This window comes from Spermophilus citellus (assembly GCF_964194105.1).
Source record: "Spermophilus citellus genome assembly, chromosome: 7".
Classification (NCBI taxonomy): Eukaryota; Metazoa; Chordata; class Mammalia; order Rodentia; family Sciuridae; genus Spermophilus; species Spermophilus citellus.
In genome coordinates, this window is record NC_138188.1 from 82,246,731 (window position 1) to 82,265,697 (window position 18,967).

The 18,967-nt window shown below is 32.5% G+C and overlaps 1 protein-coding gene across 1 annotated transcript in view; it reads left to right on the plus strand.

Moving 5' to 3' along the window:
• EPHA6 (EPH receptor A6) overlaps window positions 1-18,967 on the plus strand; it is a gene marked incomplete at both ends in the record, with an annotated part of 842,065 nt that overhangs the window by 484,774 nt on the left and 338,324 nt on the right. The window contains 1 exon segment of the mRNA XM_081301897.1: window positions 15,068-15,231. Coding sequence (XP_081158023.1) covers window positions 15,068-15,231 — 164 coding nt within the window.

Sequence of the window (18,967 nt, forward strand, 5' to 3'; positions counted from 1 at the left end):
AACAAGTACATGAAAAAATGCTCACCATCTCTAGCAGTCAGAGAAATGCAAATCAAAACCACCCTAAGATACCATCTCACTCCAGTAAGATTGGCAGCCACTATGAAGTCAAACAACAACAAGTGCTGGCGAGGATGTGGAGAAGAGGGTACACTTGTTCATTGCTGGTGGGACTGCAAATTGGTGCGGCCAATTTGGAAAGCAGTTTGGAGATTCCTGGGAAAGCTGGGAATGGAACCACCATTTGACCCTGCTATTGCCCTTCTTGGACTATTCCCTGAAGACCTTAAAAGAGCATACTACAGGGATAGTGCCACATCGATGTTCATAGCAGCACAATTCACAATAGCTAGACTGTGGAACCAACCCAGATGCCCTTCAATAGATAAATGGATAAAAAAAAAATGTGGCATTTATACACCATGGAATATTACGCAGCACTAAAAAATGACAAAATCATAGAATTTGCAGGGAAATGGATGGCACTAGAGCAGATTATGCTTAGTGAAGCTAGCCAATCCCTAAAAAACAAATACCAAATGTCTTCTTTGATATAATGAGAACAACTATGAACAGAGTAGGGAGGAAGAGTAAGAAGAAAAGATTAACTTTTAAACAGAGACATGAGATGGGAGGAAGAGAGAGAGAAAAGGGAAATTGCATGGAAATGAAGGGAGACCCTCATTGCTATACAAAATTACATATAAGAGGTTTTGAGGGGAATGGGAAAATAAACAAGGAGAGAAATGAATTACAGTAGATGGGGTAGAGAGAGAAGATGGGAGGGGAGGGGAGGGGGGATAGTAGGGGATAGGAAAGGTAGCAGAATACAACAGTTACTAATAGGGCATTATGTAAAATTGTGGATGTGTAACCGACATGATTCTGCAATCTGCATTTGGGGTAAAATTGGGAGTTCATAACCCACTTGAATCTAATGTATGAAATATGATATGTCAAGAGCTTTGTAATGTTGTGAACAACCAATAAAAAAATTTAAAAAAAAGTATAAGTTGATATTTCTTCCCAAATCAGTATTCCAGCATTCTAAGGATTTAACAATATGATTCCAGGAAGTTTTTCATTATAGATCACATGAAATCAAAAACCAAGTTAGAATATTTACCCATACAGTAACTGCTTTACTTACCATTTCTCAAATGTAATGTGAAGATAGAAATCTGTCTAACATCATCTTGAAGAACAATGTTACAACCACACGTTAAGTTTGGTCAATATTGAGATATAAGTTGTGATCTGGTGATAAGTATTTAGAACTTCTCTTCTTTTTTATATAAAAAGGCCTCTTTTGCAGTATGTACCAATTTTAAGCACAAATACCTTCATCATAGCTAATTTCAATCTATTAAACTATTACTGAACACAGTGTAAGGCAAATATGGGCACAGTAGGTTCTGGAAAGCAGATTAGAGCTGCACCCAGCTCACCATATGTCTTTTCAAAATCTAGCATTACCTCTTATAAAGCTACAAAATTAACATCTATTGATGTGTGAAGCCTATGTACATAAGAGTTCAGGAGAGACTTTTAAAGAATTACATTTAAGGGTCTTATTTTAATTCCTTACTTATGTGGACACATGAAAAAAAGGCACTTGCAAAGTCACATTTGAACCAAATCACTCCCAATATAGTTGTGAAGCCATAAAATACCTTCTTCCAAAATCCCAACATCAGCTTCATATCAACCTTACTTATATTCTAGTAATTCTAGCTATAATTATCTAAATGAACTTTTCTCACAAAAATACATTCTAAACAAGTCTATAGTAAAAAGACTCAGTGTATAAGTATATTCTTAGGCAAGGGGGAAAAATAAAAACAAAAACAACAGTATTAACCATAAAGAAAGAAATAAGGTGAGTCATTTAGACCTAGATTTGTTCCAAAGATCTATTAATTTTTGCTCTATAAATTGTGTGGCCTAGGGAATTACCTCTAAACTCTCCTAAGTATCCCTTATGGTTTCTTGTATAATTTTAATTTTATTATTTTTAATTAGTTTACATGACAGTAGAATGCATTCATGCACTTTGATATATCATACATAGATGGTATATAATTTCTCATTTTTCTGAGTGTATATGTTGCAGAATCATATTGGTCACCTAGTCACATATATACATACAGTAATAATGTCTGTTTCATTCTACTATCTTTCCTATCCCCACATCCCCTCTCCTTCCCTCCCATCACTCCCCTCTACCTAAACTAAGGTAATGCTATTCTTCCCTAGTGCCACCCCCCATTGTGAATTAGCATCTGCATATTAGAAAAAACATTTGGCCTTTGGTTTTGTGGGATTGGTTTATTTTGCTTAGCATGATATTGTCCAACTCCAACCATTTATTGGCAAATGCCATAATTTTACTCTTCTTTAAAGCTGGGTAATATTCCCTTGAGTATAAATATCACATTTTCTTTATCCATTCATCTACTGAGGGACACCTAGGTTGGTTCCATAGTCTAGCTATTGTGAATTGAGCTGCTATAGACATTGTTGATATTCATTACATAAAAAGGCACACTGATAAATGCATGCATTTGTCTGTCTTTCTCATGAAAACTTCTGAGTCAACAGAACCACTGTGCTGGCATTGAAGCTATGCTCTTTGCACTGAAACTTCTAGGGAGAAAAACTTCTTCTCATCTCTTAGCTCAATGATTCAGGGCCTGCAAACTGAAATGACATAGGATAGATAAGCATGCAAAAACGGAAATTTTTATTCATATGTGTTTAATGGACTTCACAGAAAAATGTGACTCCATTTGTTAGAGTTTGTTAGAATGTGATAGTCACATGTCATCAGAATGGGAAAAGGAGGGGAAAATGACAAGAGAAAACAAATGACTTTTAAGAAAGATAAATGAGAGGTTGGGTGTTCCACAACTAAACTGGTCAGGGTCACTCCAGGTGAACTTTGGACTGAATAAAGACACAGACACCCACCGAAAGTACCTTTTTGGGTTCAGTGACTGCTCATCAGTCACAGCTCCCACAAGGAGTGGCAAGGCAGGCAAGAAAGAGAGCACTGCCTAGAACCCCGGTTTTGTTGGGGAGAATCCATTCAAATGAGGCAAGGGGTACGGTTACAGCAAACAAGTGGATATAATCCAACGCCACAGGGTGACGCCCATTCCTGGAGCTGCACCTTTCTTATCCAACCAGAGGTAAGGTCCAAAGGCATTGCAGTGGGTACAATACCTATTCATTACCTCTTTACTCAGGACTTCATGGTGTGTACATAGCTCCTGTCCAGAGAAGCTCCCAACAGGCAGGGGTTGTGGCTCAGTGGTAGAGTTCTTGCCATGGGTAAGGAACTGGGTTTGATTCTTAGTACCAAATATAAATAAATTAAATAAAGGTCCATTGGCAACTAAAAAAATGTTAAAAAAAAAAGAAAGAAAGATAAATGGGTCTCTCAGAGGATAGATGGAAGATATGAGGATTTTGTGACAAGTCTATTTAGATAATTTCTTATCCCAGTGTTGACTTCTCTTTGGTGATTGGAGTCAATTTTCATTATTTGTGAACTCCTGGAGGAGGGAATTATGATAGTTGAATTATTTTGAGATCCTATGATTTTTTTTAGACAGATAAGTGAAGTTTAGGGATGGGTGAGAAAAAAAATATTCACAGTACTCTGTATGTCTTAGACATTCAACTGGGCTGGGCATTTTGACATGTGTTCCATCTACTTACAAGACTTAGGCAGGAGTACCACTTGAGCCCAGGAATTTGAGGCCAATCTAGACAGCATAGAAAGACTTTGTCTCTTCAAACAAACTCAGCTAGCCAGGCAACCCAACATGCAGAGAGACAGGGACTGAAGTAAGGAAATAATCTGAGAAAATTATTCTCATATTTTTCTGAAGCAAGTTTCAAGTTGAGGAAACAACATTTTGGCTATCTGGGGAACAAAATGTCCAGCAAGCTTAAGTCATTTCTTAGTAGCCCATATGATGTTGGGCAATTTTGAGTCTAATTGTCACTTAATTTTAAGCAAACATTTGTCTTTCCTAAGAAGCAAAGTTATACAACTAAAGTTTACAAATACAAATCAAAAATCATTATGTAGCTGGGCATGGTGGCACATACCAATAATTCCAGGAACTTGGGAGGCTCAGGCAGGAAGGAAAATCACAAGTTTGAAAAACAGCCTCAGCAATTAAGTACGTCCTAAGAAACTTAGTGAGGGCTGGGGATGTGGCTCAAGCGGTAGCGCGCTCGCCTGGCATGCGTGCGGCCCGGGTTCGATCCTCAGCACCACATACCAACAAAGATGTTGTGTCCGCCGAGAACTAAAAAATTAATATTAAAAATTCTCTCTCTCTCTCTCTCCCTCCTCTCTCACTCTCTCTTAAAAAAAAAAAAAAAACTTAGTGAGACCCTGGCTCAAAATAAAGTTTTTTGAAAAAAGAGCTTGGAATGTAGCTCAGTGATAAAGCACCTCTGAGTTCAATCCCCAGTACCAAATTACCAAATACACACATACATACACACACACACACACACACACACACACACACATGCACAAATTAGTGTATAAATACTAACAAAAAAAACCCACCTGACCATTGTTTGAAATTGATCTAAGTCAAAACAGAAGAACATGACAAGAATTATAGTAAATGACATGATTGACACAATTCTAAAAGTAGTAGGGCAATAGTACATACATTCAGGGTAATGTTCAAAATAATTTAAAACTACATTGTATACCTAGTGTCCACATAGAAGAATGCTGTTTATAAGCCATTGACATGACCATGGTGGTATGGGCTAGCTCTATATCAACATTGGACATGTTATATATTTCTGTTTCCTTATTTTTAATCACTCCCCTTATACATTACAAAATGAAATTTGAAAATTCTGAATTCGTAAGTTGCTGAATTACAGTATTATTTTAATAGCAGAATTGCATTTTTTTGGTATTTTTCATACATACTGTATAAATAATTTATTATGTTAATTTTAAGAAAAAAATTTCCTGGTTGCCTAAAGTCACCTTGCAAATTTACAGGCAAAAAAAAAAAAAAACAAATAGGGCAGGATGCAGTGATGCACACCTGTGATACCAGTGGCTTAGGAGGCTGAGGCAGAAGGATCACAAGTTCAAAACCAGCCTCAGCAAAAGAGAGGTGCTAAGCAACTAAATGAGATCCTGTCTCTAAATAAAATACAAAATAGGGCTGGGGATATAGCTCAGTGGCTGAGTGACCCTGAGTTCAAGCCCTGATTTAAAAAAAAAAATGAGTTTTCTCATAGAAATATAATATAGATTGTGTAGCCAGCATAGCATGTTGCATTTTAAATGAAGTATAAAAATCTGGTGAAGATTCACACATTAAAGATTCATAATTAAAACATTTATTTCTTAAAGTCTTTGTAATCCTATTAACTTCTGCTATAAATACAGGGCAATGCCATTTGTCTTGTTAAGAACACAGTCACAAAAATCAGGGAAAGTGTGTAAGATATGCACTGAATGTCTTTGAAGCTACTAGAAGAAATGAAGTAGAAATTGTGAGCCAGCAACCAATATGAGAAAACACAAGTTGCTTCTCTGTGTGCAGTGATTTTTAAACAATTACTAACCACAGAAAATAAAAAGAAAACACAGGGTTCCACCAGGTGTTACCTGACGTCAGTAATTTACTCCACCATTTGATCAAGGATGAGAACAAAATTACCTATATCCTCAAGAAGCCTGAATGTTTCAAGGCACCTGTGGGAGCTCCTGGCTACTTGTCCTACACAAAGACAATTGCAATCAAGGAAGAATTGAGATTTATTCCTCTCAGCTTGAACCAGAAGCAATGCCAATGAATTTGATGTTGCATCCAATTATTTCTTTAATGAGAGAACAAAAGCAGTTTTGCAGTTGTATTTCTGGTGAGTTGGCAGGAATGCTTTCACCTTCCTAAATCCATATGACAGGATCATTCAACATTCCCTCCCGTGGGCAGCAGTATGAGTCCATTCTTCCTTCTGGTACCTTCTAGAACCATATTCACTCATACTGTATTAGGAATATAGCTTCTATTTCCCCAAAGCAAGAAGTAAAAGCATAAAAATCAATATTTTAAAGTATTTTACATCTAGTCCATATAGAATCTTAGAAGGAGTTGTTATATCCCTCAAACTTATGAAACCCAGAAGAATTTTGCCAACTAGAATATTACTGATCTATGGATGTCAAACTATAGGTAGGGAAAGTGAGATCACAGCTTATGGGGTAGAGGAGGATGGGATAATGAAATGGGTTTAGAATTAGTGAAAAGTCAAATAAAATGTGCCTAATTCATCTGTGTGGCATTATACCAGGTCCAATGGGAAGCTCAAAGCTTTAAATGAACCATGATTGCTGGAGTAGTCTATCAGAGATAAACGTAAGAGTCTACCCTCTGCTCCTTACATGTTAAGGAACTGTGTATAAGTTGTTTCCAGTCAGATTCTCTCTATCTTGGTCTTTATAAAATGATAATTATTTTATCAACAAAGTTACAATGCATATAACCTGAGTCAATACATGTGAAAGAGCACAGGAAGTTGAAAAGTGCAGTACAATATATTTTTTATATTCCATAGGGAAGAATAGCAATAGCTTCAGATAATGGCATCAATTGTTAAATCATGAGGAATGGACAGTGAATATTCTAGGGTTTCAGACACCAAAATCAATTCCATCCAAGGTGATCAAAGAAATCTTAAGGCAGTCTGATCTTCTATCTTAAGGAGAGAAAATAATTGCTGCTGTTTTATTTTATAATATGAATGAAAGCCTTTTAAATGTGAACTCTTCTAAAAGGTCCAAGGTTATCTATGGATTGTGTCACAGACCCAAAAGAAGACTGAAATTTTTTTATGTGTGCTTATGCACGTTAGAGTTCTAAAAGGAAAGGGATTTTTCTTTTTTTCTTCAGACACTCAGGAAGCAAATTAATAACACTTAAAAGCCTAACTTTCATAAGTTTTCTTACTTAAAATATATGCAACATCTATTATTTTCTAGCTAGTTTTTGCACAATTTCGTACCATCATATAAATTGGAGGACAACAAGAATATAGGGTAATACTAAAAATTCATGACTCCTCTATAAGCAACGTGTATTACTTTATGGTTATAGCTTAAAAATACATTTGTATCTAGCTTTGAGTTGTATTTTGGAAGCAATATTCAGAATATCACAAGACCTAGGACTAGGTTTCATTAAACTCTTTGCAATAAAACCTTATTCCTTTTTCAAATACTTTCAAAATTATGGATAACATAGTAACTTGTTAATATGATTGAAGAATCAGTGCCTATTAGACAACTACACAATTTATTTCATTTGTTCTTGTTTTACCTAATTTTAAAAAGAACTAGAGTGATAAATCCCTATCAATTAATAGCATGATGTTAATTAATTCACACATATAAATGTAATCACATACCCAGTTGAAGGTATTTTCTATTAGGAAAAAAAAAGTGGAGTCATAGCATATATTGTTTGGTTATTTGAATTTGTCACTATATATGTGACACTTATTTTCCCATGCAAGTATATGGAATCATTTTTAAAAGGTATAGATATCTTTTGTATGTCTAAACTTAAATCTGCTTCAATAAAATGTATATATACAACTTTACCTGTTGATTAAGTAAATATAATTATATATAAATATAATATATATATATATAAATATAAATTAAAAATTTATATTTCTGCAAACTTCTTCGCTTAGCTGCTTCCTTTTTATAACATACCTTAAGATGATTTTCATTTACTTATAGATGACTTCTTTATTCACATTTATAAAATTTTCCCCTGTTTTAATCACTTAAATTAGTTCATTTTAGATATTTCTATAACATGATATAAGCTTTTTGTTGAAGAATAAGCTGATAGACAGAAGTTATAAGCCACATTAAATATAATTAGGTTATTTATAAATTTAAATCTATAATAATTTTCTTACAGAATTTATATAATTGTATAGTTCAAATGATAGCACGTTTACCAGGAAGATTTAATAGAAAACACTGATCTTAATGTTAATATAATGAGATATTATAAATAAGTTATTTGTTTAAAATTAATATGGGAAGTGACAAATTCTTGAGTTTTCTCTGTGGACAGGGAAACTTTTTTGATTTTTGGGAAAAGAACTTATATTAAATTCCTTAAACATACCGCTGTAACATGTATTCTTTAAACTGAAATTCTAAAGGTAATAATTGAAGTCAACAAACTCTCAGCTAGTCTAATATGAAGACTTTTTTTCTTTTATTTCAAGGAAACTGCATCTTATAGTATCTGTTTTACAAACAATTTCTCAAATACCCCTGAAACTAAACAACAGTCATTAGAGGTGTAGAATTAAATTACTGAAAACAATAGCTTAAAGACAACAGTAAATCTCAACATCCTCAACATCCACAAGACTGGAATCCTAATAAAAATAAGATGTATTCCATATTTGTATAAATATGTCAAAATAGACTGTACTATCATGTATAACTAAAAAGAATAAATAAAAACTTTAAAAAGAAAAGCGTAACAGGGAGCATATTAAATCAGCCAGTCACACAACCAAAGAGAGAGAAATTTAAAAAGATGCAGATTATATTGAAAATAACTTTAAAGATCTTATTTCTGATAATTAAGTATTGATGGTGATGTCATTTTGACTCATCATTAATGAAGTGGCTTTGCATTGTGGCCTCCATAGTTAGTGAGAGTTTTCTGTGTGAATCTTCCCACACATTCCTCACTAATATCAAGCTACCACCCAGCATTGCTTTGGCTTTGCAGGAAGACGGAGGAAGAGTGATCAAATTTTGTGTTTTCCTTGGAAAGACTTCTGAAACTTAAAGATAAAGGCATTAAAAAAATCAGTATACTGTTTATTCTTAGGGAAATATCTTTTAATCCTATATTACCTATAATTTATGATAATACAATCAGAAAGAGGGAAATCATTCCCTTTTCTGATAAGAGAGGCAAAGAGAGAAACCTATTTAATATAGATTAAAATAAGAAAAAAAAAATCTGTAAGTCCATAGTACCCAAAATGTTTTTCAAAGAAACAGATTGAATAATTTTTTAAAGTCATAAATATATAAAATAAGAAGTTACTAAATAGATGATGACTTTTTTGGGGAGGAGTAATTTTATTTAGAGATAAGGTCTGATCAAGTTTCTTAGGGCCTCACTCAGTTGCTGAGGCTGGCTTTGCTCTAAAAGTCCTCCTGCCTCAGCCTCCCAGAGCCACTAGAATTATAGGCATGCACCATGGCACCTGGCTATAGATGACTTCTTATCACAGTTACAAACCTATTTTTTTAACTTACCCACTTTCCCTTATTGAATCATCATTCCTAAATGTATCCATGATTAAAGTCTTTAAATTGATTAAGTTATTGTATGGATGGTGATTTTCTTATTGTTGTAACAAATTATCACAACTTAACATCTCAAAACAGCACATATTTATTACCTTTAGTTTTGGATGTTAGAAATCCAAAGTGAGTCTTTCAGGTCTAACATCAAAGCATCTGGGGAGTTTATTCCTTCTGGAGACACCCAGGGAAAAATCCATTCCTTCGCTCTGCTGGCTCCTAATCATAAGATCACTTGTGATTACACCAGGCACATCTGGAGACTCCAGACTACTCCCATCTCATGATCCTGAACCTAATCAAAACTACAATGTTCCTTTGTCAAAAACATTCAGAGGTTTGAGAGATTACAAAATAGTATTTGGGGGCCATTATTCAGCCTACAACATCAGCCATATGGTTTAACATACTATAATGCCATTATTGTCAGACATAAAGAGAGTAGAAAAGAACTAGGAAGAACATGATATGAAGTGCCAATTTTCCTACATGTAAGTCTCATGTGTATATTTCAAACTCATAATGAGGTTTCAAGCATATAGAGAACTAGATTACAAAGAAAAGTACATCAAAATAAATGCACATAGGCTAATGTTAGAATATATTGTATCTAGACCACAAAATATTCGTGAAATGTGATGATCATTATTATCCAAAGTACATGCATGAAGACACAAATTTGTGTGAATATACTTTGTATACAACTAGAAATATGAAAAAGTGTGCTCTATATGTGTAATAAGAAATGTAATGCATTCTGCTGTCATATATAAATAAAAATTTAAAAAAAAACATTCAATAAATGTTTCTAAAACTACATATGAATCAGAAATATTTTAGAGCATGCTCTCAGGTTTCCAAAAATGTCAATTCATAAGATAAACATGTATCAAATCAACAAAATTTCCCAAGTAAAATTATGGTATTGATTATGGTGCCTTGTCCTAAGCAAACAGGGAGAAACATCATTACATGCTCTTGCTTGGCAATTATTCTTATTGATAGTTGTTAGCAATGAATGAGACTGGATAAAAATGGTTTTGATTTGAACATTCTAGCCTGTACTTTTTATTTACTTATTATAGGATCATTCTTTATTGACATTTCACTTTGTTGTTGATTATACTTCTGTTAAACTACACACACACACACACACACACACACACACACACACCTCTCCTGAAAGGGGCAAATGGAAGAAAGGAAAGGAATAAAGAGGCAATAAAAAGGACAAGAAAAGTAAATGCAGAAAAGAGAGAGGAAGGAAGGAAAGGAGATAGGAAGAAGTGGGGGGGGGGAAGGAGAGAGAAGAAGAGGATGGCAGATGAGGAAAAGTAAAGAGTTAGTTCTGTTTAAGTGAAAGGTCAGAGCTAGGGTCTTGGTGGAAATTACAGGAAGACAATGACTATGAGAACTCATCAGCAATTCAAGATGTTCAAAAAGAAACAGGAGAGACTTGTAAAGAAGTGTGCTTCACTTACGCAAATGCTGAAACAAAATGTGGATTATCAACTGTCAGGAATGAGGGAGCTTCTGTGTTAAATAAAACAAAATATGGAGTTCTCTTCTAATATTATAACTCTATTGCTTAGCATTCACTGCTGAGGTTCTCTATCACAAACAAGTACATAGGTGTGTACTATCACTCCCTGTTTTTCTCATCTAGACTTGCACCCCCCCACACACACAAATCAGCACGCATACTGCACATATCCCAGTGTGTAAACCTACAGGTCTTATGAGCTCAGTAGATGGTGGAGGATCAACAATATTTAATAAAGCTTTAGAAAAATAGCTATCATAAACCTTGATTAAATTCTTGATATAAGACATACTTTTAATAATCCACAGTGTGATTTTTAATAGTAACGTATTCAAAAGGCAAGATGGTTCTTTGTAATGTAATTCATTCCTTGCTTCTAGTTTGGGGCATGGATTTTAATCTTGAACATATTACAACAGTAAATTAGAACTAATTTGGGGGAAATACAGAAACATTAATTTTTCAATTCTCTCTTGACACTTTGAGTTAATATTAAAATTCACCTTCAATTCTCCTTACTAAATGATTGCTCAACTCCTCTGAGCTTCAGTTTACTCATCTTTAAGATGGAGACAACCTTAATGTCCTAGTTTTGTGAGACTGAAATAAGATAATAGACATGATATATAGTAAATGTTTTAATAAAATTAATTGAATCTTAATTTAGAACAAAATAATTAACTAGAGTAATTTACTCTTTCTTCAAGTATCTCCATATAAGCATATGAAAATAATGCTCATCTACTTGTTAATAAGATCTCTTTTGTTAACTAATTCCTGTGCATATACTTTTTTCCAATTTTTGTTGTATAATTTTCAGTGAACTATTTGAGATTCAGTTAATGTAGTAATCAAGGTTTGTTTTAAAACATTTCCAAGAATGTGGTAATCTGTTTAATGTTCACTTTTTTCATAGTGAACTAAGATTTAACTAAATCAAAACTAAGATTTGAAGGCTTAAGAGAGGATGTATATAGAATTGCATAATATTTATGCAATTTATTGTGCAATTCTACTAAGTAATTCCTGAGTAATTCTTGCTCAGGAAGCACTGCTTCTGTTCTTCAGTCAGCCTCTGATCTGACAAACTCCACTGCCTGTTTCTTCCTCTGATTTTATTTATTTTTTCTTCATGGTTTTTTTTTTTTTTTTTTTTTTTTTTTTTTTTTTTTTTTTTTTTTTTTTTTTTGCATTTCTGTTGATCAAACCCAGGACCTTATGCATGTCAGACAAGTGCTGTACCACTGAGCTCTACCCATGCACACTATTTTTTTTTAATCAGGAATACATCAATAGTGGTTTATCTATGTCCTAAAATCACTTTTTCTCATGTGGGGAAATAAATATGTATGCTCTATTTTCTGCTGTATATTCACTGGTCCTACATTGCTATCACAATGTGGCAGGTGTTACATAAACTTGGGTCATTATGAAAACAAATTCATTAAATATGTTCAAAATGAATGCTTATATATATTGAAGCCTCATTTTAAAATGAAATTCTATATTGTGCTGGCTTCTGTGAAAACAGAAAATGTTGCATTAGGGAATACATCCTTTAATTTATGAACTGATTGAAATGTATGCCTAACGGACTGGGATAGTGGCTCAGTGGCAGAGTGCTTGCCTAGCATGTGTGAGGCACTGGGTTCAATTCTCAGCACCACATGTAAATAAATAAAAAATAAACATCCACTGATAATAGCTAAAAAATATTTTTTAAAAAGTATGCCTAAGTATATTGATGCAGATTTTCTTCAAAAGCTAGATTTCCAGGAGTAAATATTTATCTATTATTATAGACTATTTAAAAATATAAAATAGTATTTAGAATATGTTATTAAAATAAATATAATTATTTAAAATTATGTATGTTTAACAATTATGTAAAATATGGATATTAACACGTGAGGAATATACAAAAGTGAAGAGAATTTAGAGCTTTCCATAATGTTGGACCCTAAAGCTCATGTTTAACTGTAGAACCTATAGATTAGGAAATAGATTTTCATTAGTTCTGTTTGACAGAAATATAGAATGGGATTTATAAAATTTAGGTCATGTACAATTGACCATTGGAGAATTAGAAATAGAAAAAAGATACCTACATTTTACAGAGTAGTCATTCCATCATGCTAGATTTTGTATGAATTTTACAGGGATTTTATTGCTGACCTTGGGTATTAAATAATTGTGAAGTAAAATGCAATACACTGGTAATATTGCTTTATGACACTGCACATTAAATTGAAAATTAACCATAAGATTTTAGACATGAAGTGTTCAAAATTGTAATGAATTTATACGCTTAAATCAACTTCTAATTTGTATGATCACTTTAAAGTTATAATTTATCCATAAAGCACCACTTAATACATTATTACGCTGTTCTGTGAGAACATTAATGCAGTTTCCAACAGGGATAAATTTATTAGTGGTAATTTATTAATAGTGAATGTGTCTCAATTTAAATAGTGAACTATTTCTCAATGCTTTTCCATATTTATCATACTATCCATTTCTGTTTTAGCTCATAAGACAAACTTCTATTTCTTGAGTAACTTACATGATTATCTGTCATTTTAAGGATATGTTTTATGTAATTTGTGACATAACATTTTAAGAATATGATTTATATAACTTTCTCATTGGACAGCCAAAAAGAGTTTTAAATATAATTTCTTAAGTTCCCTTAGGATAATTAAACTTGTTAATGTCATGAATTTAAAAACAAATAAACAAACAAACAAACAAAAAACCCTTTTCTTAAAGACATGGAGGCAGTATTTAGAAATAAAATACCAAACTTTCAGTACTTTTTTCCTAAGAAATTTAAAGTATCACATTCTGCCAAATTTTCATCTGTGATTGGCATAATTAAATAAATTTCTGAGAATAAATTGGAAAAAAATATCATGAGTTCTTAGGGATTCGTTTAAGTTTTTATTTATTTTCATTGAGCTTACATTCCCTTCCTCCTATGGGGAAAATTTCTACTTCTTAATAACAACAACATCCCTCACTGAACATCCCTCATTGACAGACATCTAGATTGTTCCAATATTTGCAAATAAAGTCTCAATGAATGGTCTTGTAAATATGACTCTTTGTATTTGTGCCATGTATCTGTGGAATAGTCCAAAAAATTTTTTTAAAAACTATAAATGAATATGTATTTTGCATTAATTATTGAGTTTACTTTCATAAAAGTGTATTATTTTGCTTAAAAAACACTTAAGTACATTAAATTGCATTTCCCCACAACATAGCTAACAAAGTATGTTATTAAAATTTTGGATTTTTCCACTCTGAGATATGATATCTCAATGTAATTTAATTTGAATTTTTTAACAAATGATTTTTAACTTTTATGTACAAACACTACTCTTTTTAAAAAATTAGAATACTTAAACATGAAAAGTATTTTGTGAAAGATACAAAGAAATTAATCTCCAATATAAACATTTGAATTAAATATTAGAAGTATAACACATGTTATTTTAGGTTAATTTTGTATTGCTAACATAGTGTCATATTGGAAAATAAAACAGACCAGATTCTGAAAATAAACTTGTGCAGTTAAACATTTCAATTTTATCCAGATGTCACTGAAACTGTGCAAACAAAATAATCTTTGCATTGATCAAAACAATTCATTGTAAATATGAAGTAGATTGTTTATAAAGAACTAAGATGTCTTGAGAACAAAGAAAAGCCTATGAGTGATCTTGTAATTGCAGAGATTGGTTGTTTTTCTGATAGTAAATATAGATTTTATAAAATACAGGAACCAAGTGTATTGTACTTCATGACATAACTCAATGCCAAAAAACGTTTAAGGGATAAGGCCCTTGTCTAATGAGACCAAAGATGATGAATTCTGGCTCTTGTCCTTGGAATATTTGAGTTTTTCCTATGTTCCTTAATAGTGTTTCTAAAAGGCCTTATTTAGACTGAATAGAGTATATCCTAAGGCCATCTTCTTAATCTGGTATAAACAATTGGTGTCCTCTTCAATAAGAACTGTGCTTTCTTCAGGAAAAAAATATGAAAGAAAAGATCATAAAAATGATTCCTGTAAATTAATTCTTAGTTATTTTCTTTCCTTTCAGCACCTTCTCTAATAGGTATGGTAAGGAAGGACTGGGCATCCCAAAATAGCATTGCTCTATCATGGCAAGCACCTGCTTTATCCAATGGAGCCATTCTGGACTACGAGATCAAGTACTATGAGAAAGTAGGTCTTATTTGGAGCTTTCTAAAAACCTACATAAATGTATATATACATATACATATATGTACTTATATATGTATATGTATATATCAAACATGTTTTTATACTATATTATTTTAATTTAAACTTTTTTTTGGGGGGTGGGCTAATCTCATACTCATTATTCCTTTGAATTCTCCCTAACTTACTATTGTGATTATAGTTTACCAATTAATTTATTTTGTTTTATTAAAGTAGAAGATGACAAATGTTCATATCTATTATGACCTCCTCTAGGGAGTTTTATAATGCAGTAAAGAACATTGAGTAATAAACTCCTTCAACTTACAATTTTGTTGCTATAACATTGTTTCTAAAATTCAGTTTAGAATTATAAAATTCAATTCCTATGACCCAAAATGAGTGATGAGCACATATCCTTTGCCAATGAATTTAAAGTTATTGTTTACTGTAATTTGAAGAGGATATCTTAAGAGAAAAATGAAAATAACAAATGAATTAAATATTCTCTTAACATTCTTATTTTATAAGACTCTCCTAAGACAAATTTGGTTGGCAAATCAGTTATCTACCCTAATTTCCATTTTTTCATATAAAATTATACTCCAGCATCATAATTTTCCAAATTATTTATTTGCTCAATTATATTTTTTGATGTTCTTTTTATGTTTTTCCCCTGTGTTTCTCACCATTATGACATTGTTGCTGTAGATACTACAGCAGAGCACATAGTTAACTTTGAAATGTCTCATTGTAGAGTGTTACATCAAAAATGTTGACAAAGGGAACATTATTTTTTAAAAAACAGTTAATGTATAAAACATACATAATTTACAGTGGTTTACCACAATAATAATGTCTTGCATTTCTGTAATTTACTAGAAACAAAGGAATATAGGGAAGTTCCAGTTGTCCCCATGAAGGTTTGATATTTGAGTCTGTTGAAATAAACTGACAATAGATTAGCAGCAGAAAGGGCATATAATTGTATTGCCATGCATGTATGCACAGGAGCCACAAAAAATATAAAATTCAAAGAAGGCCCAGTTGGTTGACACTTAAATATTTTCACCATGAGGAGTAGTGAAGTAGGAGATATAGGCAATTTCAGAGAGGTAATAAATGATTTTCACAGGAAAAGTAGATCCAGTGGCCTGGGACAAAGTTCCTCTGTGTTCTCCATGTGGTGTTTAATTTTCAGTCTCTTACTCTGAAAGTGGAACAGTGGTATTGAAGATAATTGTGTTCCTCCGTGGCAGATCTGGTCTTCAGATAGATAAGGGATGCTCAGAAGAAGACACACCTTCATTTGCAGCTCCTCAGGTGCTCTCAGTTTGAAGTCCAAAGCAGCATATTTTGGGGTATCATTTTATGAGCATCAAAAGAAACATCATAAGTAAATTTAGGTTTACTGTAAAGAAATATAGGGCAAGGGGAGAGATGGAAACCTACCTTTATTCTGTTTCTAGGTAAATGTAATTGAATAAAGGACAGGTGACTCATTCACATGCTTATATCCATTTTTGGCATTTAAGTAATGTCAGCATCATTGTAGTCGATAAAAGTGACATTATAATTAACAGACAGGGATACAGCCATAGTTTAAGAAAAAAAGAATTCACTGAATTTAAATTGGATGGCAGATTCTGCACATTAGCTATGCCAGCATGTGATCAGTAATCACTTGGCCTAACCTTTCAAACTGTATTGTAGCATGTGTCACAAGAAGAAATATATGTTGGGTTTAATGGTTTAAATAGATCTTCATGTACTCAAAATGTGTGATCATCTAAATGCAAAGAACACATTTATACAAGAAAACTTTTCAGAATCAAAATATTTCTGTTTTATAAGAACATTTTGTGTTATATTTCACACACACAAAAAAAAACACTGACTCATTTTATTGTCAGTTATACTTCAGGTGAGGATGAAAATAATCTATAGATTTCCCAGAATTATATAGATTCAATAAAAAAAGTTTATCTAATTAAAAATTTGAAAATCAATAAAATTCTTTAAAAATTGCCATCAATATATTATCCATATTTACTCTTAGATGTGCATCATTTGCTTTGATTGTATTTTATTTTAAATTGAAAGTATACATTATAAAAGTATTTATTTTATTAAAAAAATGGCAGCAATCCAGTGATAATTCTACCTGAAGTTGGAAACCAGAGATTCCCAATTCATGTTCTGAGTCTGATTATGCTTGTGACCAGGAAAATAAGTCACTAAATCTCCTATGTTACAGATGTCATAAATGGGGAAAAAAGATATCAGCCCTTTTGGTGGGTTATAAAGTTTAATTATAATCAGATCTAAAATTAAAAGCATTTAATAAGTATTTAAAATATAATTTAAGCAAAATATTTAGAACCAGAAAACAAGAGCATGGGAATTGTATAAAAAATAAATAAAAATAATTTTCTTTTCATACTTAAATATACAAGGTATAAGCAGCCAATGATGTTGCAATATCAAACCTTTCAAGGAGCATGATTGACAGCATTGAAATTTTTTCCTACTAGGTTCTCAAATTATAAGTATATATTTTACATATCTGCATCTATAATATGGTTTCTCCTTCTGAGAAAATATTTTTATAAGGAATAACTAGGACAGCTTACAATAAAGCTCAGTTTAAAATCGAATTCTTTTCGTTTTAAGAATCAAAACATTGCTCAATAATAAAACCAAGATAAAAAAGTATACATACATATGATTCCAGTTTTAGAAAACAGATATTCCCTCATCTGTGTATTTGTGTATGATTATATGAGTAATAGAGAAATACAGAATAGGATAGGATACACACCAGGTTGTTTCAAGTGTTGCTTATTTGGGGGTGGGCAGAGGTGCTAAGTCAGAGCCTGAGTGAATATGGATGGATGGATGGATGGATGGATGGATGGATGGATGAATGAATGAATGGATCTTAAATAGCTTTAGTACTTGTCTTTATAATTGTCTGCCCCAAAGCTGACCCTATGACAAGGATTTTTGTGCAAGAGATTAATAAAGAAGGAATCCAGAAGAACTGGTAAAAGAGCAAGAGCGAGAAAAGTAGGACTACAAAGGAAGATGCTAGTCAAGTTCAATGTGCCCAAGAAAGTTCTAGTGTCTAAATTTTATCTCAGAGTTCATCTATGGAGACAGACGCTGGGCTTCCCCACTCTGGTTCCAGTCAATCATTAACTACAGGTCTTTGTGGAAGTGTATAAATAGCATGCAGTAAAATATTATAGGTACCTCTGGTTCCCTGGAGTGGCCCCAGCTGCCCAAATTTAGGTCTAAAAGAGTGATGCAGATTAAAGCCTTAAAAAGCAAAACGTGGAAGCTGGAAGGTAGGAACAGGAACAGGTGTTCTGCTGGAATACTATTAATTAAAGTACTTGATAATTAATCCGTGGCTTATTGTAATATTCATATTCTCAAGTCTCTAATGGTCACATGGCCTTTAAAAATCACATTTTCTTTTAATCCCAGTTACTTTATATTGCTATACCCATAATTGATCTACAAATGATCAATATTAATACCAATTTTTGAGCAATTAATGCTGTTTTATTCAGTTCTTATTGTTTAAAGGGCATTCTTCTGTAAATCAGGAAAGAAATTAATCTATTTGAAATATGAAATATCTACAAATATATGAGGTCAAACAGCAGAGTATTGTTACCAGTGATCTTTCCTTAGACAAATGATATATCACAAAAAGAGAAAGCACTGGCCTGCATATTAAAGGATTTCAGTTTGACTCAGACCTAAACTT